This window comes from Lipotes vexillifer, unplaced genomic scaffold, assembly GCF_000442215.2.
Source record: "Lipotes vexillifer unplaced genomic scaffold, Lipotes_vexillifer_v1.1 scaffold977, whole genome shotgun sequence".
Lineage (NCBI taxonomy): Eukaryota > Metazoa > Chordata > Mammalia > Artiodactyla > Lipotidae > Lipotes > Lipotes vexillifer.
The window spans coordinates 3,419,696-3,443,195 of record NW_006783088.1 but is presented as its reverse complement, the minus strand read 5'-3'; the positions used below and the strand labels follow the sequence as shown (position 1 = coordinate 3,443,195).

The following is a 23,500-nucleotide window of genomic DNA, read 5'->3' as shown; positions in this document are numbered from 1 at the left end:
CCCCCCGCCCCCTCCCCGCGGCTCCAGCGGCGGGTGTCTCGCAGCCTCCTCCCATTGGCCACGACCTCCGCAGATCCGACCAATGAGCATGCTGGGTTCCGGCGCGGGGCGGCCCCCCGCGCGCCGGCGTTAACTTCTCGTGGGCCACGCGGGGCCGACTGGACACTCTCCTTCTTTAAATTTAAAGGGTCGGCGACTGAGACCCGGCTCCGGGAGGAGATGCTGCGGAGGGGGAGGGGTGTGCGGGGCTGAGAGCCCGAGAGCTTGGGACCTGTCCTCCAAGAGAGGGGAGCCGGCGCCGGCTGCGCGTGGCAGCCGGGAAGGAGCTTACATTGGCAAGACTGTTGGAAAAAGTCTTCAACAAGGAGGGAAACAAATCATAGTATTTCCTTCTTTGGCTTCCCACCCCAGTTGCTTGGAAAGGCACCCCCGGTAGAACGCTCACCCCCAGTAGAACCCTGTCCCCCTCAGAACGTTGACTCGCTGCCCCAATCATTTTCCATCAGGTAGTCTGAAACCTGAACTTTTTGTATGTGAACTGGAGAAAGAACTGGGTGTGGTTTTGGGGGGGGGGGGGAGAAGGGACAAGGGGCCTTGCTGAAGCTGAGGAGGCCTGAGATCAGAGGGGGCTTTCCAGGGCTGGGGGGAGGGTGGGTACAGAGGAAGAAGAGAGGACAGGAAGGAGAAGTTGCTCCACATTCCTGTGCATCCCCGGAGCTGCGGATAACCCCTCCCTCAGCATCACCAATTCACTGTGTGACCCTGGTAGGTCCCTCTCTGGACCTCAGTTTCCTCATTAGCAAGTGGGGAGAGGGGCTGTGGACCATGGGCTTTCTCAGGTCCCTTCTACCTCTAAATTGATGGTATAAACCAGCCATAACTGGGCTGCTCTGAGAGGCCAGACACCAGATAGAAATAGGGCTCAAAGCTCTCTAAAGGGAGGCCCTCTGGCATGCTCGCATGAGCAGGAGGTGGGCCTGGGGATGATGGGACATCCCACCGTTGCCCCCAGAGGTCCACCCAGCACACAGGGAAGCCCTGAGCAAGGAGGACTGGGTTCTCTGAGTGTCCCCCACCCCCAATCCGCCTGCCCCTTGGCCGCCCTCCCCTTCCACTTGGCTCCCACCCTCTGGAAGCTCTGTCCTGCTGGGCCTTTGCTGCTGTCTCCAGCAGGTGGGGTGGGACAGCTCACAAAGCAGGAACCAACTGATCTCCCTCAGCAGGTGCCTGGGGGCACCCCAAAAGGGGTCCCTGAGAAGGACCTGGCTCATCTGCCTGGAATCCTTTAGGGACCCTGGCCCAGACTGCAGGAAGCTTCTCTACTCTCCCAGGCCCGGGGAAAGGGCTTGGCAAACCCTTATCGCCTGAGAAGCAGCTGCTGCAGAAATACCTTAGCAGCTGACTCACTAGGCTCTTCCCAGCCCCCTCCCACTGGGCCTCACACCAGGCCTTTCAGAGACCCTGAGAGAGAGGGAGAGAGAGACAGAGGGAGAGAGAGGGCGCCCCCAGGTGGGCTGACCCAGACTCTGCTGAGGGTGTAGCTAGCACAGTCCAGACTGGCTGATTAGGTGGCTGGGGGGCATTGCACCCTGTAAATGGCCTTTGGCTGGGATCACAGTCTTGGAGACTTGTTCAGCCTCTGACTTCCTGGTACTGCCTCACCCCAGGCATTGATGGGACGAATGATATACTGATGGCGTTGCCCTCTGGGGTACAAGGCCCTGTCCCTCCACCAATAGCTGTTGAGTGTCTATCCTGGGCCAGGGGATGGGACCCAGCAGGTGAACAAGTCCAGATCCTACTACCTCAGGGAGTTCACAGCCTGACAGACAGGCAATTCCCCGATCAGGGGAATGTCTGCTGCCATTGGGGGAGGACTGGGGTGTGACTGTGGTTGTGGATGCTTCCCTGCTTTCCTTGGCTCCCTGAGCCTCGGTTTCCCTACCTGTCAAATATAGATATGCAACTTCCTTGTCTCCTTGGGTATTTGTAAGGATTAGATAAGACAATGTGTATGAAAGCACTTCAGAAAGTTAAAACCACAAGAAAAGTGTAGGATAGGGATGGTAAGTTCTGACAAGCTGGGAAGAGGAGAGAGTACTTAAGACGATGGGTTTCTGAACTCATTTTATCATGGATTCTCTGATCCATGCTTTGTTTGGGGGGAGGACCAAGCCACCTCCCTGCATTGGCTCCAGGCTCCGTTCACCTCAGGCCCAGAGTTAGGCTTTTGATAATAACAATGGCTAACAGTTATTGAGCACTCACTGCATTCTAGGCCCTGTTCTCAGTGTTACATGTGTTTGCTGTATAGATATATACGCATGTTATTTGTATACATGTGTTATATGTATTTCCTCATTTTATCCTCATAATCCTATGAGGGTAGCATTAAGCACCTAACATATATTTGATTCTCATTACAACACTGTGAGGTAGGAACTATTATTTCCCCCTTACAGATGAGGAAACTGAGACCCAGAGGAGTGAAGTAAACTTAGCAAGAAGTGAGCTAGGAGTCAAAAGCAAGCTTATCGGGCTTTCCTGGTGGCGCAGTGGTTGAGAGTTCGCCTGCCAATGCAGGGGACTCGGGTTCGTGCCCCGGTCCGGGAAGATCCCACATGCCGCGGAGCGGCTGGGCCCGTGAGCCATGGCCGCTGAGCCTGCGCGTCCGGAGCCTGTGCTCCGCAACAGGAGAGGCCATGACAGTGAGAGGCCTGCGTATCGCTAAAAAAATTTTAAAAAAGCAAGCTTATCTGCAGAGCTTGGGCTCATCCCCTGCCCCCCACACACAGATGCTCATGTGGCTCTGAATCTTATTCTCAGACAGAGGGCTTTTCTGCTCATCCCTTCCAGACTAGGACAGGCTCCAAGTAATCCAGGCCAGAAAGCCAACAACTCCAGACTTCAGAAGTCAGTCCTTACCCACTCTCCAGGTGCGACCCCAGGGCCAGAAGCAAAGCCCCAGCAAATTCATTCAGTCAGTAAAAAATGAATGAACAGGGAGCTCCCCTGGCGGTTCAGTGGTTAAGACTGTGTTTCCACTGCAGGGGGCGCAGGTTCAATCCCTGGCCAGGGAACTAAGATCCCACATGCTGTGTGGTGCGGCCAGAAAAAAAAAAGAATGAGCAACATTTCCTTACATATTTATAATTCTTTAGAGAGAAAAAACAAGCACCTCCTATGTGCCAGCCACTGGATGCTTTACTAATAAGAGGTTTGTTGAGTAGCTACTATGTACCAGGGACTATTCTAAGTGCTTGACATGCATTAACTTGTTTAATCTTCACAATAACCCTAGCAGATAGGAACTGTTATCATCCCCACTGTACAAAGGAGGAAATGAAACATAGAGACATTAATCAACTTTCCCAGGATCGTGGAGACCAATATTTTTCAGACTATTTTGTTTCTGAGAAATATATTTGACATCCTTCCCAAGAACACACACACACACACACACACACACACACACACACACACACACCACACACACACACAAAACTGAGATTAAAAAAATCTACCAAGAATTTAACTTCCCTATGTGCACTCTGATATTTTTCTACTCTATTTTGTTCTGTTTTCTTTTTTCTTAAATTCTGGTCGTGACCTACTAAATTGATTTCACAACCCATTAATGAGTCACCACCCACAGTTTGAACGGCACTGAGTCATAGCTAGGAACATCAGTGCCAGGATTCAAATCCAAATGATATGGCTCTGGAGCCTAATCTCTTGGTATAAAGAATGGCTGGGAAAAGGGAGACACTGGAGGCATGTGGACAAATGGGGACTGTACTAATGAGGGGGGCAGAGTCCTCAATAATCTCACCACCTTGCATTCCAGCAAAAGAGAATACAAAAGTCACTGATATTGCCTTTGGAATGCAAACTTGCTGGCATAGATACACTTATTCTTTAGTGCTTAGTCCTCCCATGAAGGAAGTAGGGTGGACTGAGAAAGAGACGGGCAATCTGAGTGATTTGACCAAGGTCACAGAGCCAGCACTAAAGCCCTGTGTTCTATCTCCCGGATTCTTTCACACCATCCAGGACTCACCCTTGAGGATACTGACAGAGAGGCTAGAGAGGGTGGTGGAGGTGGTGGTGGCAGTAATGTGATGACGGGGTGACAGTAGTGATAGAAATGATAATAGTTGGTATGATGATGTGGGCCGGGGAGAAGTTGGTGTTGGTGGTGGTATTAATGATGGAGGGAAGAGTAATGGGGAGGTTGTGGGGACAGCGGTGGTGGTGGCAGGGCTGGTGGCACCACCAGAGCAGCATCTGCGCCCCCTTTCCAGGGTGAGCTGACTCCCTCCTCTCCCCTCCCCCTTTGCTAGCACTTCCCTGAGCACCTGGACCACTTTGCAGAGAACATGGAGGACTTCTCCAACGACCTGTTCAGCAGTTTCTTTGATGACCCCGTGCTGGACGAGAAGAGCCCTCTACTGGACATGGAACTGGACTCCCCCACGCCGGGCATCCAGGCAGAGCACAGCTACTCCCTGAGCGGTGATTCGGCACCTCAGAGCCCCATTGTGCCCATCAAGATGGAGGATACCACCCAAGGTAAGAAGGAGTGGCGGGGCCCAGGGTACCAGACCCGAGGAGGGACACCAGACCCAGAGGAGGGACACCAGACCCGAGGAGGGACACCAGACCCAGAGGAAGGACACCAGACCCGAGGGAGCTCCCACAAAAGCCTCTCAGAGGAGCCCCCCCCCTTTTTGTTCTTCCACAAGTCAGACCCAGAAGGGCATTTCTCAAGAGGGTCTTTGGCTGACTTAGGTCAGTGATGTGCAAAGGGTGGGTCCCAGACCAGGGGCAGCACCTGGGAACTTGTTAGAAATGCAGATTCTCAGGTCCCACCCAGACCTGCTGGATCAGAAACCCTGTGGGGAGGATCCAGCCTTCCAGGTGATTCTGATGCATGCTTAGGTCTGGGAACCAGCCTTAGATGGAACAGCTGGAGGGGAGGGGAGGATTAAACAATAAATGTGGACAAGTCACCAAGACTCTAGAACCTTACCACCTTCTCACACTGTGATGTCCTCTGAGATGTTACCTGGGTGAAACACCTGCACCCTATTTTTTTTTTTTTTTTTGCCACATCACACGGATTTCAGGATCTCAGTTCCCCGACCAGGGATCGAACCCGGGCCCCGGCAGTGAAAGCCCGGAATCCTAACCACTAGGCCACCAGGGAAATCCCCTGCACCCTACTTTTATTGCCAAAGGTAGGGTTCTCTAAAGCTCTCCTCTCCCCCACCTCCCTCCCTTTTAAGCAAAGGGCCCTTTGAGTTTTTCCTCTCAGGTGATCAACATTTGAGAACTCCAGACTGTGCCCCACCTAGAAATGGTCTCTTTGGGCATTTCCTCATATGGCTCCATCATATTTGGACATATGTCTCAGCCTTGATAAGCCTCAGTTTCTTCATCTACAAATGGGAATAACAATAAACATTTCTATAGCACTCTCCAGTTCACAAAGTACCTTCGTGTTATTATCCCATTTGTCTCTCACAACTCACAGGTGAGGTCAGAATCACTTTTATCATACTCCCCATTTGTCTGATAAGGAAAGTGAGACTTCGGGAAAGCTGAGTTATTTAGGTTATGCACACAATAAATGCAGAGCAGGGACTTAGGAGCAAGCAGGCCCCCTGATTCTAAACCTCACACCCATGCCACCACCACACTTGCCGGCCTTAAGGGGCGCTAAAGGGTACTGGCTTTGGTGTGCATTCCAGCGCCTCAACTGGCTGCTGTGTGATCTTTAACAAGTTGCTTAACCTCTCTGGACCTCGGTTTCCTCAATTACAAAATGAAGACACTAGGTATCTTGAGAATTCTGGCCAGGATTAAAAATATATATATGAAAAGTACCCAGCTCAGTCAGTGCCCAGCACATTTCATATATATGGGTGTGTGTGTGTGTGTGTGTGTGTGTGTGTGTGTGTGCATAAAATTAGTGACTATTTCCTTATGTGTATAAAAGTCCTATTAAAACTATCGTGTCTAGAACCATGAACAGGGCTCTTATTCCTCTTTCCCTTTGGAGGACAATGGTCTTGAGTGAGTGTTTTAATCTTCTCAACTATTAAATGGGCAGAAGAGCAGTGCCCGCCGCCAGGGTTGGTGGGAGGAATACACAAATTCATATGCAGCAAGAGCTTAGAATTAGACTCAGTGCAAGAAGTGTGAGCTGCTTCTGAGGGTCTTTGAGATTCCTCAGGGGCAGAGATGGGACCTTGTACCCGGCCCCCATCCAGCCGCTTGAGGGCAGGGACACCTTCTGGGGCTTTAAGTGGCTCCAGGGCACGTAGCTGTGGAGGTCTCAACTTCCCTGTGTGCCCTGGCCTCAGCCCAGCCTCTGGAGGTCACCTCGATGGGGTGTCAGGCCCCAGCCTGGGGAAGGGTAGCATGTGGGGTGGACAGCCTCCCAGCCCGGCAACTCTTCACCACCCCAAGTCTATTTTTAGAGCAGTTTGTCTGTGGGTCCTTTGCAGGGGGCAGCTTCCCGGAGGCCGGCGGGCTGGCCCTGTAATTTGGGAAGATTGTGGGTGTTCTTGGAGCCCAGGGGCAGCCTGCAGCCCAGAACTGAGGCCCTCAGCCTCCCAGCAGGGTGGGGCCTAGCCTCTGAGGTGGGATCAGGCAGCTGCTTACCCCTCTCCCCACCCACAGTGGGTTCCAAAGGCTAGAGTCCCCTCTAGCCCACCCATGCTGGCTCCTCAGACCTCTGCCTCACCAGAGCCAGGTGCTGGGGCCACCAGGGGCAGGGCTGACTCTGAGTGGCACCCATCAGGAAAAGGGGGATGCCCACCCAGCAGCCCTGTGACCCAGGTGAGGCCAGGAGACCCACGAGGTGGAAACTGCCCTGGGAAACCTGAGCATCAGCCCTCACTCCCCACATGCCCCACCAGGCACCAGGTCCTGGAGATTCTTCCTTCTAAATTTGTCTCCAGTATGTTCCTTCCTCTCCATCCCCACTGCCACTGCCTTAGCATGTGCCTCACCTTCTCTCGCTGGACAATTTCAACAGCCTCCTGTGGGTCTCCCTGCCTCCCTCTGCTGGGCCAGTCTGCACACACAGGCAGAATGATCTTTTTTAACATTACAAATCTGAGCATGCTTAAAACTCTTCAGTGCCTCCCTGTTACCTTTAGGACAAAGTCGCAGCTCCAAGGCCGTGCCATCCCTGCTGGCCTCTCTGACCCCATCTTCTCCTTCCCTTTGCGTTCTAACTGCACTAAACTGCTCGTGACTCTCACCAGATCCCCAGCACCTAGCACGGTGCTCAGCAGATGTTTACTGAATAACAATAATTGTATTCACAATAGCTGCCATTTATTGAACATTTACTTCTTGTCAGATACTTTTACAGATGAGGAAGCTAAGGCTCAGAGACGTTAAGCAACTTACCTAAAGTCACACAGCCAGTCAGGAGGGGTCTGTTGTCCAAGCCCACTCTGTAAACTGCTGAATGAAGAAGATGCCCCCACCTCTTCTGGCCCCAGCCCACTCCACCCTCCTACCTCACAAGCGCCGCCCCCTGCCCTTTTCCATCTGCCTCCCGGTATACCCTAGCATCTCTCCACAGTCCTGTCCAGAGCAGCTCCAAGGGGCCAGGAGAGGGGCTGAGCCCTCTGCTCTAGAAGTCCCCTGAGCCTGGGTCCTGCCCCCTTCCCTAGATATGGAACACGGAGCGTGGGTGCTGGGACACAAACTGTGCTCGGTCATGGTGAAGCAGGAGCAGAGCCCGGAGCTGCCCATGGACCCTCTGGCTGCCTCCTCAGCCATGGCTGCCGCTGCTGCCATGGCCACCACCCCGCTGCTGGGCCTCAGCCCCCTGACCAGGCTGCCCATCCCCCACCAGGTGAGCCTGGGGACTGTTAGTAAGGGCTGAGGGAGGGAGGAGGGATGATGGGTCTCTGTGGGAAGAGCAATCCAAAGCCCTGTGCACACAGGGTCTCTGTGAACAGGAAGCAATGTGACCCTCAGGACTGAGAGTCGGAACCCCCAGACCAGGCCCCTGCCCATCCCTTGAGCCATCCCTTCACCATCCTAGAACGGGCTCAAACCACAGCACCCTTGGAATAAGCTGGGGCCCTCACTGTGTGCAGAAGAAAGATGACAGGGACCCAGGCAGGGCTGGGCATCAGGGGCCCAGTCCAGGGTCTCAGGGAAGGAGACAGCCCAGGCCACTTAATTTTCTCAAAGTGTCTGTATTTTTAAAAAGGAAGAAACACCTAAATGGAAATATAAAAATTATGCCATATTTCAATTGTTTATATTCATGAGATGAATATTTTTAACCCACACCCTCATGCCAGCCCTCACCCCCGTGAATGTATAGATAAGAGCAGTTGGCTGTAAATCCAAAGCTGACATCCCAGACTCCTGGCTCCTGGGAGAGGCCCTGCCTGGGTCCCAGCTCTGCTCTCACTTGCGCTCTGGGCATGTTGCCTTCCCTGTTTTTTCCTCAGCTTCCTTCTCTGTAAAATGGGAGCATGAACTACTGCTAAGGGGGTCCTACCCCTGAGTCTACAGCATGAGGGTTTACCTTGAAATCCCTAGAGTCAAGGTTTGGCTGGCACTGCCCCCTGCTGGCCACACAGCTCACCTGATCAAAATGTACGGGACCAAAAGTGAGAAAGGTCAGCCCCTCCTACTCCACCAGGGACCTGAGGATTCAGGGTTGGCTGCAAATGGGGAGGATCTTTTGGGACCACCTCTAGGACTGGCTCTGCGACTCCTCAGCCCTCGCCATAGCAGGAAGGGAAGGCATGACGGCAGCGGCAGCCAGGGTCTTGGAAGCTGTGCGCATGCCTCAGAGAAGGAAACTGAGGTGGAAGGGGTTAAGCAACTTGCCCCACATTGCACAGTCAGAAGCAATGGAACTGCATTCCAAACTCAGCCGCCAGACCCCGGAGCCCACACTTTCCACTCTAGTGAGGCCGCGACCCCCTAGTGGAAGGCACAGGAACCAGGAGTTGGTATGACAATGATGAGCGTGTGACCCACATGAGAGCTGTCACCCTACTGCATCGCAGTCCCTTCATCTGTCACTTGAGGCCTGAGCTGGGATGTAGACCAGGGAATCTCCAAGGTCCCTGCCAGCCTTAACCTCCTGGGATTCTTACTCACCTGCCTAAATCCGGGATTCTGGGTCCCACCCACGATATCATGACCTCTCTGCTGGCTGCAGACCTGGAGGGGAGAGATGGCCCTGAAATCCAACACCCAACACAGCGCCTTCTCAAAGAGAACACCCCTTGTATGTGTGTTCGTCCTCATGTGTAGGAAGCCATGCCTGTTGATGTCCTTTCTGGAACAGCAAGCTGGGATGGCATAAAGAAATAGGAATGCATGTTTATTTAAAGCATTAATCTAATTCTATCAGTCCCTTGCTTAAAAACCCATTAGGGGCTCCTCATTGTTTCAAACTTCTTTGTCTGGATTCTACTCACCCCCTTCCCACGCCCTCCCCCCAGATCTTCTGGTCTTGTTTCTCACCACTCCACCTCTGACACACACCCCTACACTCTGGACACCCTTAATACTTGCAGCTTCCAGATCTAAGCTGTGCTCTGTCTGGCCTCTGTGCCTTTGCAGATGCTTTTCCCTCTTCTTGGAATGCCTCTCCCCTCATCTACGTACTGCCCCATCCTTTATCTGGAATACTCCTATTTATACATCAGGACTCAAACTTCAGCTGCTCAGGGAGCTTTCTCTGGGCCCCCAGCCAGTTAATGCCTCCTTAGTCTGTGCTGTTGTTACCGCTTATTGAACAACTACGATCTGCCAGACATTACCTCCCGTCCTCATGGCAGCCCACTTGGGCTCACAGTCAGTGTAGGGTCAGCCTCCACCAAAAAGATGGCCCTGGCCTCAGAGGCCACAGGAGGCCCTCCTTTCTCTGAGCTTAGAGGCTAAACGATGCTACTTGGCCACGATTCTCTTTTCTTAGGTCTACTTGACTTCTCTAAGCACGAGAACTTGCCTCTGCTCCTCTGGAACGTGCCTGGAACCCTGGGCCCAGATACTTCCTTAATGCTGCAGGGCAGACCCCCAGGCCCAGGGAGAGAGGGAGGTTGGATGGCATGGTGGGGATGGGCTCCCCCGGGCAGCTGACAGAGCTGGACCTGTCTCTTCCTCAGGCCCCGGGAGAGATGACTCAGCTGCCAGTGATCAAAGCAGAGCCTCAGGAGGTAAACCAGTTCCTCAAAGTGACACCAGGTAAGTGTGTCCAGAGAGGGACTCTTCCTCTCCAGTCTTGGGCAGACCGCATTCTTTACTTCCTTGGTCCAGCCCACCCATCTCCCTCGACACCTCCCACCTCTCCCCAGAATATTCTTTCCTCCCCACCCTGCCCATTCTCCATCCCTCCAGTCTCCTTCTTACACAATCTACAGCTGTCATCACTATTATCAACACCTTCTCACCCCTCCCATCATTCATTAATTGAAGTCCACTCTATAGCCATCAGTCCATCCATCCATCTACTCATTTATCCATCTATCTGTCCATCCATCCATCTATCCATTTATCCAACCATCCAACTAGAGTTCACTGGGCATCTCCTAGTCCCAGGAGCTGGAGAAGCAGAGAGAGAAGACAGCCCCTGTACCCAAGTAGATCACAGAGTAGTGTGAGCCACAGACAAACCACCAATTATACAGCAGTGTTATGGATTAAAGATGGCAGATCCCCCGGAAGCCTTGAAAGCACATCCCCAGACCTGACAGGGGAGAAGAGAACAGAGGAAGTTTCTTGGATTGACCAGAAAGAGAAAGGGCTAACTGAATCTTTCCAATCCCACCTCATTAATTCATCAAACATTGATTAAACATCTACTGTGCTTATTCAGGCCCTGGACTAAGTACCACAAGGTTTAGAAAGATGAATAAGGCCCAAGTTTCACCCTCAAGTTGGTCCCAGCCTCTGAGAGAAGATACAGAATTAACAGGAGGTAGAAAGGGACCAGTGTGAAAACACCTTACATTGTAGAGTGCCCTTCAATTCATAAAGCATGTTCCCATACATTAGCCCATTGCACCCTCCCGGCTCCATGCAAGGAGTCCTTTCACCCCCATTCAGCAGGGAAGTGAGGCTGGGAGAGGTTAAGTAAACATAACTATAGGTCACACAGTTGTGGGGTGCAACAGTCAAGACTTGAACTCAGGTCTCTCTGAGTCCAGGTTCAGTGGTCTTTACAGTCTGGCATCTATAATAGGCAAATGAGAGCCAAAGAAGGGAGAGGGGACTCCTGCAGTAGGCAGTCATGGGCGGAGGCCAGAAGGATGCAGTGCCTTCCTCCTGCCAGCCTCAGCCCGGCTCTGCGGTGCAGTCAGCTCCAGGTTCTCGCACCTGGACTTAAATCTGGGCATTCTGTGCTGGCCTGGGAGCTCTCCCTGCAGCAAGGCTCTTGGTCCTCTTGGCTCTGCCCAGGCCTCTTCCTGACCACCTGCAGAGCGTCAATCTTCCTTATGCTGTGGCCTCAGAGAGGCAGCACAGAAGGCATGCTGGGGAGAGCAGTGCTCCTCCTGGGTCTGCTGAAAGCCCAGTGCCTGCTGTCCTGTTACCCTGAGGTTGAAAATGGACACCCTGGGGTTTTGCAGTGGAAAGAAAGGGACAGAGGCTGCGGTTTGCCCAGCCTGATCCCCATGGGTCTTGCTATGGGCAGATTCCAGTCACCTCCTGGGGTTGCCAAGTTGGAGGCTCAAAGATCCTGAGCCCTGTGAAGTCAGGGGTAGGGGAGGGACCCCAAGAATCCAGCCTCTGTGATATCCTCACCAAGAACCAGGCTTAAAGGAGCCAGGCTTCTGCAGAGTCAGAGATGGGGTGGCACTCAGGAATTGTCTTCTGGGACATCAGCTCGTCTTTCTGACATGGCAGAGGGGCTTCTGATGTTATAGCGGTCAAGGCCCCAGCAGCCAGTCCCACAGTCAGTCCCGGCTGGCTTAGGCCCATGCTATGCTGAACTCTGATTGTGCGACCAGAGCTGGGGCGCCACCCTGCTAAACTGGCTTCTCCTGCTCTCCCCAGAGGACCTGGTGCAGATGCCTCCGACGCCCCCCAGCAGCCATGGCAGCGACAGTGACGGCTCCCAGAGTCCCCGCTCTCTGCCCCCCTCCAGCCCCATCCGGCCCATGGCCCGCTCCTCCACAGCCATCTCCACCTCCCCACTCCTCACTGCCCCTCACGTAAGCAGCTGGGGGTGGACTGACCCTAGAGTCAAGGAATTGAGTCCCTGGGGAGCCCTAAGCCTGATCCCCACCCCCATCAGAATTCAGAGAGGTGCCTGCCCGGCAGATGGGAGTGACAATCTTTTAGTCGTGCCTTGGGGTAAATAGGAAACAGGTAGAGTCCAAGAGGCCTGCTGAACCCACACTATTGCAGAGCCAGGACCAGAACTTGACATTCCTCACCTTCAGGGGGACGGCCCAGGCTGCCACGAAAGGGCACTGTTTGGAGAACAATGTTCAGGAGACCCAGAACCCACTGGGATGGGTGTGGAACCTCCCAAGAGGTGGTGGGTATCTGAGGTGGGTGCCGTTTAGGGGGCCCTGGACAAGTTAGCTTTGAGGCTGTGGGTTCCAGGATGGGATCTCGGGACCACCCCAACCCCAGCAATATATGGAGGGCCAAACATGCCAGGCTCCCAGCAACGTCCTGAGCACTTGATACATGTTATTGGATTTAATTCAGATCTGCCCCTTTTTCAGATGAGGAGACCAAGGCTCAGTGAGTTGAGTGCCTTGCCCAGGTCATGCACAGAGTAAATGGCAGAGCTTGAATTTGAATGCAGGGCTGTCTGGTTCCTAACTATCATGTCCCCCTTCCCACAGAAATTACAGGGGACGTCGGGGCCACTGCTCCTGACGGAGGAGGAAAAGCGCACCCTGATTGCTGAGGGCTACCCCATCCCCACGAAACTCCCCCTCTCCAAAGCTGAGGAGAAGGCCTTAAAGAGGGTCCGGAGGAAAATCAAGAACAAGGTAAAGCGTGAGCCAGGCCCTGCCCCTGCCCTGGGGCTTCCCTGGTTTGGGGGGAGGGCTCTACTCCCCTGGTGATGCCAGCCCTGAAGTTGGGGAGCCCCAGGAAGTGGATATGTGGTGTGGTAATCCCGTCTGGGGGCTCCCCGCTCTAGATCTCGGCCCAGGAGAGCCGCCGTAAGAAGAAGGAGTACGTGGAGTGTCTAGAAAAGAAGTAAGAGGTCTTGGGCAGGTGGGCGGCTGGGGTGGCCTGGGCCCCACTCCCCAGCCTGGCCTGCTCGCCCCAGCCCTCTCTCACAGGGGCGGGGGGCACGGGGACTGGTGGGCAGGGCTAAGGGGGCAGCAGTGAGCCTGGGGGCTGCCCCCAAGCCTGTGCCTTCTTGGCCCCCGCAGGGTGGAGACCTTTACATCCGAGAACAACGAACTGTGGAAGAAGGTGGAGACCCTGGAGAATGCCAACAGGTGGGTGGTGCCACCTGCATCCGCCCGGCCCCTGCCCTCCTGCAGCCAGTGCCTGGCTATGGCATAGCTCTGGGAGGCAGGAGACAGGAGAAGTCACTGAGTTCAGGGTGATGGGAACCCCAGAAACAGGGATTCTGCAGCCTGGGACCCTCAGTTTCCCATCTAGATACCAGACAGGGCTGGAAAGGTGCTTAAATGTGATGATACAGACCAGCACAACAGCAGCCCCTAGGAACTTGTTAGAAATGCTTATTCTCAGGCCCCATGCCAGGCCTATTGAATCAGGAACTCCAGGGGGAGGGTTCAATGATCTGTGTTTTAATAAGCCCTCCAGGTAATTCTGATGCACCCCAAAGCGAGTAGAACCTACCGGTGTACATGCTTGCCACCCAAAGCGAGTTTCTCAGACCAGCAGCATTATCATCACGTGGGGGCTTGTTAGAAATGCAGAATTTCAGGGGACATCCCTGGCGGTCCAGTGGTTAAGATTTTGCCTCCCAATGCAGGGGGTGTGGGTTTGATCCCTGTTCGAGGAGCTAAGATCCCACATGCCTCGCGGCCAAAAAACCAAAACAGAAAACAGAAACAATATTGTAACAAATTCAATAAAGACTTTAAAAATGGTCCACATCAAAAAAATCTTTAAAAAAAAAAAAAAGAAAAGAAAGAAATGCAGAATCTCGGGACTCTCCCCAGACTTACTGAGTCAGAATCTGCATTTCAACAATATCCTTGGGTGATTCACGTGCACAATTAAGCCTGAGAAACATTAGTATGGAACCCGCACAGGGCCTGGCATGCAGTAGCCACGTAAAGTCGCAACTCTGGGTGCCATTTTTGTGACCCTGGAAAAACTGTTACGTACACCTCTCTGGGCCCCAGTTTCTCTGTCTAAATGGAGATGATAGAAGCAGTTATCTCCCAGGATTCATGTGACGATGCGATGAGACCTAGCAAGTAAAGGGCCAGCCCCGTCCTTGGCATTTGAGAATGTTCCATTCATGTTAGCTTTTCTTCTTTGTTTTTTCTTGTTATTATTCTGAATTCTTGATAGTGACCAGCCATGAGCCCACAGTAGGCTTGTGAGAGTAACAGTTGTTTGCTGGGAGTAATTAAAATAACAGACAACAGCTAGTATGTAGCAGGTGCTCAACAGAAGGCTTTTTCCTTCTTTCCTTCCTTCTCCCCCAGCTTCTCCAGCGGGATCCAGCCACTCCCCTGAATGACCTGGAGAATGCCCCCCTGACTCAGGGATGGGAGGCGGGAGCCCTCACCCCTCACCCCCTTCCTCTGGCCCAGATTCCTCCCTAGTCCCAAATAGGGCGAGGCCCTTGGAGCTGTTTCGCCACCTGCTGTACATTATGGGAACTGCAACCCCACCGACCGGCTGGGTGGAGGAAAGAGAGAATTAAACATTTGTTCACCAAGGGTGGGCTGGGCACCCTCTGTGGGTACCCAGAGGATTCCTTGCCGGGAGGGACCCAGTCCTTGCCCTCAGGGAGCCCATAGTTAGCGAAGGAGACTGACATAGACATTCATAAATAAACGAAGTGTTACAGGTGCTGTGATAAAAGCAAAAACAGCAACAAAATTAACAAAACTGATAGCTACCATTTCCTGGACACTTGCTCCTCACCATATACCAGGCAGCTGCCAGATGTGTCCTTCGTATCAACTCAAGGTGCCGTGGATACAAAGGAGGGAGGGTCAATTTAGCTGTGGCTGGTGCAGGGTAAGAAAAAGAAAGTGGCCTCAGCTGAGGTGGTCCAGGCTCGCCTCCAACCCCCTCTTTGGCCAGGAGCGCGTCATGGGGCACCCCTGAGCCTCCATAGGGTGACCCAGCCACACCACGGAGGAGCCACGTGGGAGGTGACCTTTTCTGTCTTGACTGAAACGGGCACCTGGTGTGGAAGCCAAGTCTGGAGGCTGCCCAGCTCCTCCCCGGGAGAGCTCCCTGAGGCAGAGATGCCTGCTGGGTCAGAACCTGCCGGGTGACCGCTGTGCCCTCCTCAGGACCCTGCTCCAGCAGCTGCAGAAACTCCAGACTCTGGTCACCAACAAGATCTCCAGGCCTTACAAGATGGCTGCCACCCAGACTGGGACCTGCCTCATGGTAGGTGCTGTTCCCTCACTGCAGGGCCACAGGAGGACAGGTCTTCCCCAGGCTGGCTTTCTACGGGTGGGGGGCGGGCAGAGCTTCAAGAGCCTGGCCATATTGTGGGCGGTGTCACCAGAGTAAACCATCCTAGTACCTGATGCACTGGCTCCAGCAGACCCCAGCCTTTCCCCAAGTCCATGGGACCTTTCAGAACATGACCTTCCCTGACCAGTTCTAATACGGTGTGGATATGTAGTGACTCACGTGAACTCAGCTAGAGGATGGCAGGGCAAGTCCCGTGCAGGCCCAGTGGAGTGGAGTGATGGGCCTGGGGGGGTGAGGGGAAGTATGGACCTGGTTCTTTCTGGAATGGAGGGTGGGTGCCTAGGCTGTGGCTCAGGCCTCTGCTAGCCCCTCTTCCACATTTCCTGGAGCTGTACAGCCTGTTGCCTCCTGGCTAATCACTCCCCAGGCCCTCCGAGATCCTCAAGCTCTCAGGTGGCAAAGCCCCAGTAGAGGCAGGGGTTAGTTTGGGCTCTGTGACTCTTAACCTCCTCCTGCTGGCCCGCCTTCCTGGGAATCCTGCTGGGAATCTGGTGTGAAGATACGTCCCCCTCCCTTGCCCCAGTCTCAGCCTCCTCCCACACCTACCCCTTCCTTCCCTTCCTGATTCCTCCACCCTGTAGGTGATAACCACATTGGCCAATTCCCCCTCTTTTCTAGCACTGCCTGGGGCAGCCCCCCTACAATGGGCTGAGATGTCCCGACAGGCTCTACCTTCTCCACCATGTGCAGGAGGTGGTTGGCTCTGGGAGCGCTTTCCCGGAAAAATATTGAGCCTTTTGCCCCCATTGGCTCGGGGGCAGGGGGAGGATTGGGATGGCCAGGGTTGCAGCCCCTCTGCTCTCTCTCCACTACCAGGTGGCAGCCTTGTGCTTCGTCCTGGTGCTGGGCTCCCTCGTGCCCTGCCTCCCTGAGTTCTCCTCTGGCTCCCAGACTGTGAAGGAAGACCCCATGGCCACTGACAGCGTCTACACTGCCAGTCAGAGTGAGTGCTCTGAGCCAGGCTGCCTTCCCCCCACACCAGCCCCAACTTCTGAGCAGAAGCCAGACACAAGATAGGAGCCAGGTCTGGGGCTGGTGCCGTCTCATTCTACCTCCTCATTTTGCAGATGGGGAAACTGAGGCCCCCAAAGGGTCTATGATGTGTTCAATGTTAGTTATAGAATTAGGACTACAGTGAAGAGCCCCTGAGTCCCAGCCCACCCAGGAGTGGCTTGCGGGGGTAGGTTTAGGGAATAACAGGAATGTTCCCACCCTAGCCCCCATGTGTTATGGTGCCAGTTGGTAGGGACAATCAGTTTCAGCTCCAGGGACATTTTCCGTAAGATGGTGGTGGCTGCCTGAAGCACTGTGTTAAGAAGGACTCTGAGGTGCCATTCAGGATCAACAGGAAGGAGTGCCAGGATCCACTGGTAATGTCTGTCACGGGCAGAGGCGGGGTAGTGGTAGTGTGAGCTCAGATAGCTACCATCCCACAGGGGACTGTGAGGATTGTTAAGAGCATAGAGCTTCAGAGTCAGTCATATCTGCCACTCACTAACTGCGTGACCTCAGGCATTGTGTCTTCACGCTAAATTTCAATTTCTTTATCTTGAAAATGGGAGTTACAAGTTCCACACTTCCTGAGCACATTTGTTGTGAAGACTAAATTACATGGTGCACAAAGGCCGTTAGCACAGTGCCTGGTACACAGCAGGCACCTACTAAATGAACACAATCGCTTCCTTTTTGATGAGCTCACAAGAGGAGAGAAAAGATACAACACACAGTGGCAAGGGGAGAACTGGCATAGGGTGCAGCAAAGAATAGTATGGGTTTCCAGAAGCAGAGGATACTCTTCAGATAGACCTGCGGAGGAACTTCCAGACAGTCCCTCATCACTTACCAGGAGCGAGTTATCCAGCAGGGCAAGAGGAGGAAGAGGAAACAGATGGGAGGTCAGAGAGAGAGGAGCTGGGGAGGGCTGAGTCTCAAGAAGGAGGGATACTTCCGGGAGAATGAGCTAAGCCTGCAGGGCCTTGAGGGGAGGAAGCGGCATGGGGAGGGTTAGGGGAAGAGGAAGCAGAGGCAGGGAGTGAAAACCACTCCCTGGACCAGAGCAGCCTGAGAAGGAGAGAACTGGACAGTTACTAAGGGAGGTGGGTGGCAGGGATGTAAGGTCTTGAGAGCCACGTGTCCATTTTCCCAAGGCCTGAGGGGCCTATGTGTGTTGGGAGGTACAGGGAACCTTGGAGAGGAAGGAATGGAAATGGGGGGGGCGGTGGCTGGGGTTAGGGGGAGAGGGAGGGAGTGTTGACGGACAAAACCAGAGTCAGAGGAGCCAGAGGAGCGAGGGAATGAATGAGCCCCTCCGAGTGAGCGCAGTGGGTTTCAGGCCCAGTGTCCGCAGGACGAAGAGGAGATGACCTCTGGAGCAGGCTGGCTTACAGAGCTGGTGCACCGCACAGCTCCAGGGGCTCCGCTCACATAGTCTGTGAGATCCGGGCCCTGAGAGTGAGAAGGGCGGTGGTGGGTCCTGGAGTCAGGCACACCTGGGTTTGCATCTCACCTTCAGTGCAGACTAGCCTGGGACAGCGTGCCTGGCAACCTGGAGCCTCAATTTCCTGTTCTGTGAAATGGAGCTAAAAATATCTCATTCCAAGAGTTTCTGTTAATGATTTGATATAGGTTAAAGGATGCCTACAATGCCTGGCATGTGATAGATATCCAAAAAAAGTGTTTTTTTTTTTTTTTTTCATTTCCCTGAAGGGCAGACTAGGGCCTAGAATGGGAAAAAGATTAATTCAAGGTCTCACGGAAAGTGAGTGGTACAGTAGGATCAGAACCCAGGTCTCAGATGCCCTAGCCCAGTACCCTCTGCTTAGGAAGATCTAACTTTCTCTGAGTGCAGTTTCAATCACTCTATTATCTCATTTAAACCTCACATCAACAGGAGGTTAGCCCCCGTATTCCTATTTTACAGATGAGCAAACTGAGGCTCAGAAAGCTGAAAGCAAAGGCATGACTTGCCTGCAGTCACACAGCTCAGAATTGCTAGAGCTGGGATTCAGATCCAGGCCTGTAAGATTCCAGGGCCCAGGTCCTTAAACACCAGGCCCTGAATGTGGCCTGGATGGGGAGGGAGCCTCTTGGCACCGTGGCTCACCCTGAGCTCCTTCTCCAGTGCCCTCCCGAAGCCTCCTCTTCTATGATGAGGGGCCAGGCTCATGGGAGGATGGCCGCAGCGCCCTGCTGCCCGTGGAGCCCCCCGATGGCTGGGAGATCAAGCCCGGGGGGCCGGCAGAGCAGCGACCCCAGGACCACCTGCAGCATGACCACCTGGACAGCACCCACGAGACCAGCAAGTACCTGAGTGAGGCCTGGCCCAAGGACGTCGATGGAAACAGCACCAGTCCTGACTTCTCCCACCCTAAGGAGTGGTTCCACGAGAGGTGGGTGGGTGACCCCTTCCCTTCCTGGGGTCCCAGGCTCCCCCCGCCCTCTGCCTGCCTCTGGTCCCCATGTCCTCAGCCACACCCTCCCAAGGCCCCGTCCCTCCCGTGTCCAGATCCAGCTTGCAGAGGGGCGAGAGGGTCGTCTCTGGACAGAGTCACCCCTGACTTCTCTTCTTTCTCTAGGGATCTGGGCCCCAACACCACCATCAAACTCTCCTAGGCCGTGCCAAGACCCAAGACCCAGGACGTACCCTCTGGCACTCAGAAGAGGGGCTGTCTTGCTCACTAACCCGGATCCGGCTAGTACCCCTGCCCCCTGGGGTCTGTCTTCCCCCCAGCCCACCTTTGCCCCAGACCTTGACTGGGGCCTCTCCTCTCCCCACACATTTGGACTGTCCCCTTAGGCCAACCGCTCTGTTCTCACCACCACTCCACAGCCATCTGTCCTTCTCAGATAAACCACTCACTGGGTTACCTTTCTCATAACGACCAACAGGACCACTGCCTCCCTGCCCCAGCCCCGCCACACACACACACGCGCACGCGCACACACACACACACACACACACGTCAACAGACCGACACCCCCCCACCCCTCCCCCCACTGTACAGAGACCAAGAACAGAAATTGTTTGTAAATAATGAACCTTATTTTTTATTATTGCCAATCCCTAAGATATTGTATTTTACAAGTCTCCCTCCGACCTGCACCCCTCCCTTGTTTTATATTTTATGAAGTTAGTGCGGGCTTTGCTGCTCCCTGGCCCAGGAAAGGGGGTCGCCCCCACCCCTCACCTGGCCTCCCCCCGCCGCTGCCCAAGCGCTGGGCCTTTTAAATTGCCAAACTGCTTCATGCGCCAGCTCAGCACATGCTTTAAGAAGCATAAGTAAAAAAAAAAAAATATGCAGCATCAATTCCTGGCTTCGTGCCTTTCTTCATGGCTGGGCTGGGGGTGGGGGAGTGGGACTGAAGGAGGAAGGAGTAAGAAGGGTAAGTTTACCTGTCCGGAGGTGACTGGGCGTGAGGGGTTTGAGAAAGCATTTGCGTTGAGTTCCCTCTTCCAGCCAGGCACAGAATTCAAACTAGATGGTCAAAGAATTCTGCAGCAATTCCCCCACCCCAAGGCTCCTCCAAGTACCTACGATTTCTGAGTATGGAAGCAGAAAGGCATATAAGCCACCAAGATGGCCTTTAGGGGGTGGTAACTGTGATAACGAACACCTAGGGTGGCCAGGCACTGCACCAGGCACTGCACACACTGTACTCAGCTTGGTCCTCCTAAGACCTGCCAGTTTCTTGGTTCTTGTATCCTTTGCTTCGGCTGGATTAAAAGCACAGACTTCAGAGTAAGGACAGCTGCGTTTGGCTACTGGAGCTGCCACTTGCTAGCTATGTGCGGTGGGCATAATTCCAGTATGACTCCAAGGTTCCTGCCCCCTGGCATACACACCCTGTTTCATCCCTTCCCCTAAGGTCTGGAGGGGACCTGTAAATGTGAGGGGATGTCACTCCCGTAATTAGGTGACCTTTCATGGAAAAAGTAAAGGGATTTTGCAGGTGTAAGTAAGGTCCCAAATCAGTTGATTCTGAGTTAATTTAAAAGGAGGTTATCCTGGGTGGGCCTGACCTAATCAGGTGAGAGCCATTAAAAGAGGGACTGAGCCCTTCCTGAAGAGATAGTCTCCTGCTGGCCTTGAAGAAGCAAACAGCCATACTGTTGTGAACCACATGGAGAGGGTGGCCTCTAGGCGCTGAAGGCTTCATGCTATGGTGGCAAGGCATCAGATTCTGCCAACAACCTGAGCAGCTTGGAAGAGGGCCTCAGCTCCGGATGAGACCCCAGCCCAGCCAACACCTGGACTGCCACCTGGTGAGAGCCTGAGCACAGGACCCAACTGAGCTGTACCCAGATCTGAGCCATGGACACTGAGATCATACATGTGTTGTTTTAAGCCTTGTTTGTAGTAATTCGTTATGCAGTGTAGGAAGCTAAGACACTACATAACCTGAACCTGTCTGAGCCTCCACTTCTCCATTTATAAAAAGAGGATATAACTAAGATTCAGTACATGAGGCTGTTGTAGGGATTCAATGAGGTAAATCATATAAGGTATTTAGAACAGGGCCCAACGTACACTGGCTCTGAGAAAGATTAGCTGTGCATTTAGAGGCAGTATCAATACAGTGAGCTAAGAGCCAAGCTAGGGGTGCTATTATAAGCACAGAGGAGGGTGCCTCACCCAGACAAGCAGTAAGGGCTTCCTGGAAGAGGTGACATGAAGGACTGTTGGAAGTAGGCAGGAGAGAGAAAGGGGCATTCCAGAAAGAAACAGCCTGGGCTAAGGCCTCAAAGGTGAGAGAGAGAGAGCAGGAAAACTTCAAGAAAACCTCAAATAGTTCAGAACGGCCAGAAGGTAAAGGGCAAGGATGCTGAGAACTGAGGCTGGATAGTGATCAGGGCCCAGATCCAGAAGGGCCTTGAATGCCTTGCTCTGGCATTTGGACTTTATCATGCAGGCATGATACTTTCATACTCGGAAGAAGGGGCCTGGTGGTGGGATGGCGCCTGGGCCAGCCGCCCACCAGAGGAAAAGATGGACAAGACCAGACAGAACTATGGAGCCTCAGAATTGGCCTTCAAGGGACTTCCCTGGCGGTCCAGTGGTTAAGACTTTGCCTTCCAATGCAGGGGGTGCGGGTTCGATCCCTGGTTGGGGAGATAGGATCCCACATGCCTTGCGGCCAAAAAAACAAAACATAAAACAGAAGCAGTATTGTAACAAATTCATTAAACACTTTAAAACTGGTCCACATCAAAAAAAAATCTTAAAAAAAAAAAAAAGAATTGGCCTTCAAGCCCCATCCTCTATCCTCCTCCCACAGCCTCATCTTGACCACTTGATGGGGACCTCATTGCCTGCTGCTGGGCATCAGTTTTAACTGCTAGAATATGCAGGCCTTTGCAGCAAGGCCATTAAAGTCTGGGCTCTGGGCCAAAGCTATGATTATTATTAACAATAACTTTTAGCACACCCCCTTTCCTGATTGATTCATCCATTCTCTCTATTAGTCATTCAACAAACTGCCCTCAAAGGTCCCCCAGGCTTGTGGAGGAGGCTGGGGAGTAAACCAGTCATCAGAGCCACTGTGATAGAGGGGTGTACAGGATGCTAAGGAGATGCAGAAGAATGTCATGTAATTCAGATTCTGTGGGTCAGGGAGGGTAACTTGGACTGAGTCTTAAAGAAGGGGTAGGAGCTGGCGAGGTACAGAAGGGGTTAGGGTGTTTGGGGTGGAGAGAATGTCAGGTGCAGACACAGAGCCATGAAAAGCAGGGCCAGGACTGGGGTGAGGCAAGGGGGTGATTAGCGTGCAAAATTTAAGGAGGCACTTGTATAGCCCTGAGAGTGAGTACCTCCTTAAATTTGGCACCCTAGGAACCCCAACTTGCTTCACCCTCATCCCGGCCCTGATAGAAAATAGGGCCCTTGCAGGGCTCTAAAGAAAGAACATTTTATCCTGAAGGTAATAGAGAGCTGCTGAATATTGTTAAGCCAGAGCGTGAGATAATCAGATTTGTCTGTCCTGGGGCTCTGCGGGGGGTATAGTGAAGATGAGACAGATTCCGGAGATAATTAGAAGGAATTATCAACAGGCTTTGACATCAAATTGGCTGTGGAGTGCAAGAGGGAGGGTGGAGTCCGGCATGACATTTAGGTGTCTGACTTGGAGGCCACGGTGGTGGTGGATGAGACCTTTCGCTGAGACAGGGAATGCAGGAGGAAGAGCAGGTTTGGAGAGAAAAAGAATTCGTTTTATCGTATCTTGCATTTGAGTTGCCTGTAGAATGTTCACATTAGCATGCAAGTCTAGGGCTTGCCAGAAAGGGATCCTAGGCAGATTAGAAAATTGTCAGCATCCAAGTGGTATGTTAAAGTCTTGGGTCTGGGGGCTTCCCTGGTGGCGCAGTGGTTGAGAGTCCACCTGCCGATGCAGGGGACACGGGTTTGTGCCCCGGTCTGGGAGGATCCCACATGCCGCAGAGCAGCTGGGCTGGTGAGCCATGGCCGCCGAGCCTGCGCGTCCAGAGCCTGTGCTCTGCAACGGGAGAGGCCACAACAGTGAGAGGCCCGCGTACTGCAAAAAAAAAAAGTCTTGGGTCTGCACAAAGTGAAGAGAGATTTAGGGAAGGACTCCAGGGAAGTTGGACATTAAGAGACAGTGGAGGAAGGGGAGTGAACAAGACGGCTGAAAAGGAATGGTCGGAGAGGGGAGAAAAACCAGGAGATGTGAGTGTCCCAGAAACTGATGGAGAGAGCTTCCAGGAACGGTGCTCACAAGTGTCAGATGCTGAGAGGCTGGAAAAGATGAGAAGACAACGTGTCTATTTGCTTTGATAATGAGGAGGTCACCAGTGACCGTGGCTGGAGCTGTGTAGGGA

General features: G+C 53.3%; 1 protein-coding gene across 1 annotated transcript in view; it reads left to right on the top strand.

Moving 5' to 3' along the window:
* The window catches only part of CREB3L1 (cAMP responsive element binding protein 3 like 1), a 35,156-nt gene extending 15,703 nt beyond the window's left edge, over positions 1-19,453 (top strand). Inside the window, exons 2-12 of the mRNA XM_007455790.1 lie at positions 4,344-4,572; positions 7,695-7,879; positions 10,164-10,242; positions 12,052-12,209; positions 12,855-13,004; positions 13,157-13,215; positions 13,395-13,463; positions 15,477-15,576; positions 16,483-16,609; positions 18,788-19,055; positions 19,242-19,453. Of these exons, the coding sequence (XP_007455852.1) occupies positions 4,344-4,572; positions 7,695-7,879; positions 10,164-10,242; positions 12,052-12,209; positions 12,855-13,004; positions 13,157-13,215; positions 13,395-13,463; positions 15,477-15,576; positions 16,483-16,609; positions 18,788-19,055; positions 19,242-19,278 (1,461 nt within the window). The 3' untranslated portion in view covers positions 19,279-19,453. The remainder of the gene's footprint in view (positions 1-4,343; positions 4,573-7,694; positions 7,880-10,163; positions 10,243-12,051; positions 12,210-12,854; positions 13,005-13,156; positions 13,216-13,394; positions 13,464-15,476; positions 15,577-16,482; positions 16,610-18,787; positions 19,056-19,241) is intronic.
* The last annotated feature ends 4,047 nt before the right edge of the window (positions 19,454-23,500 follow it).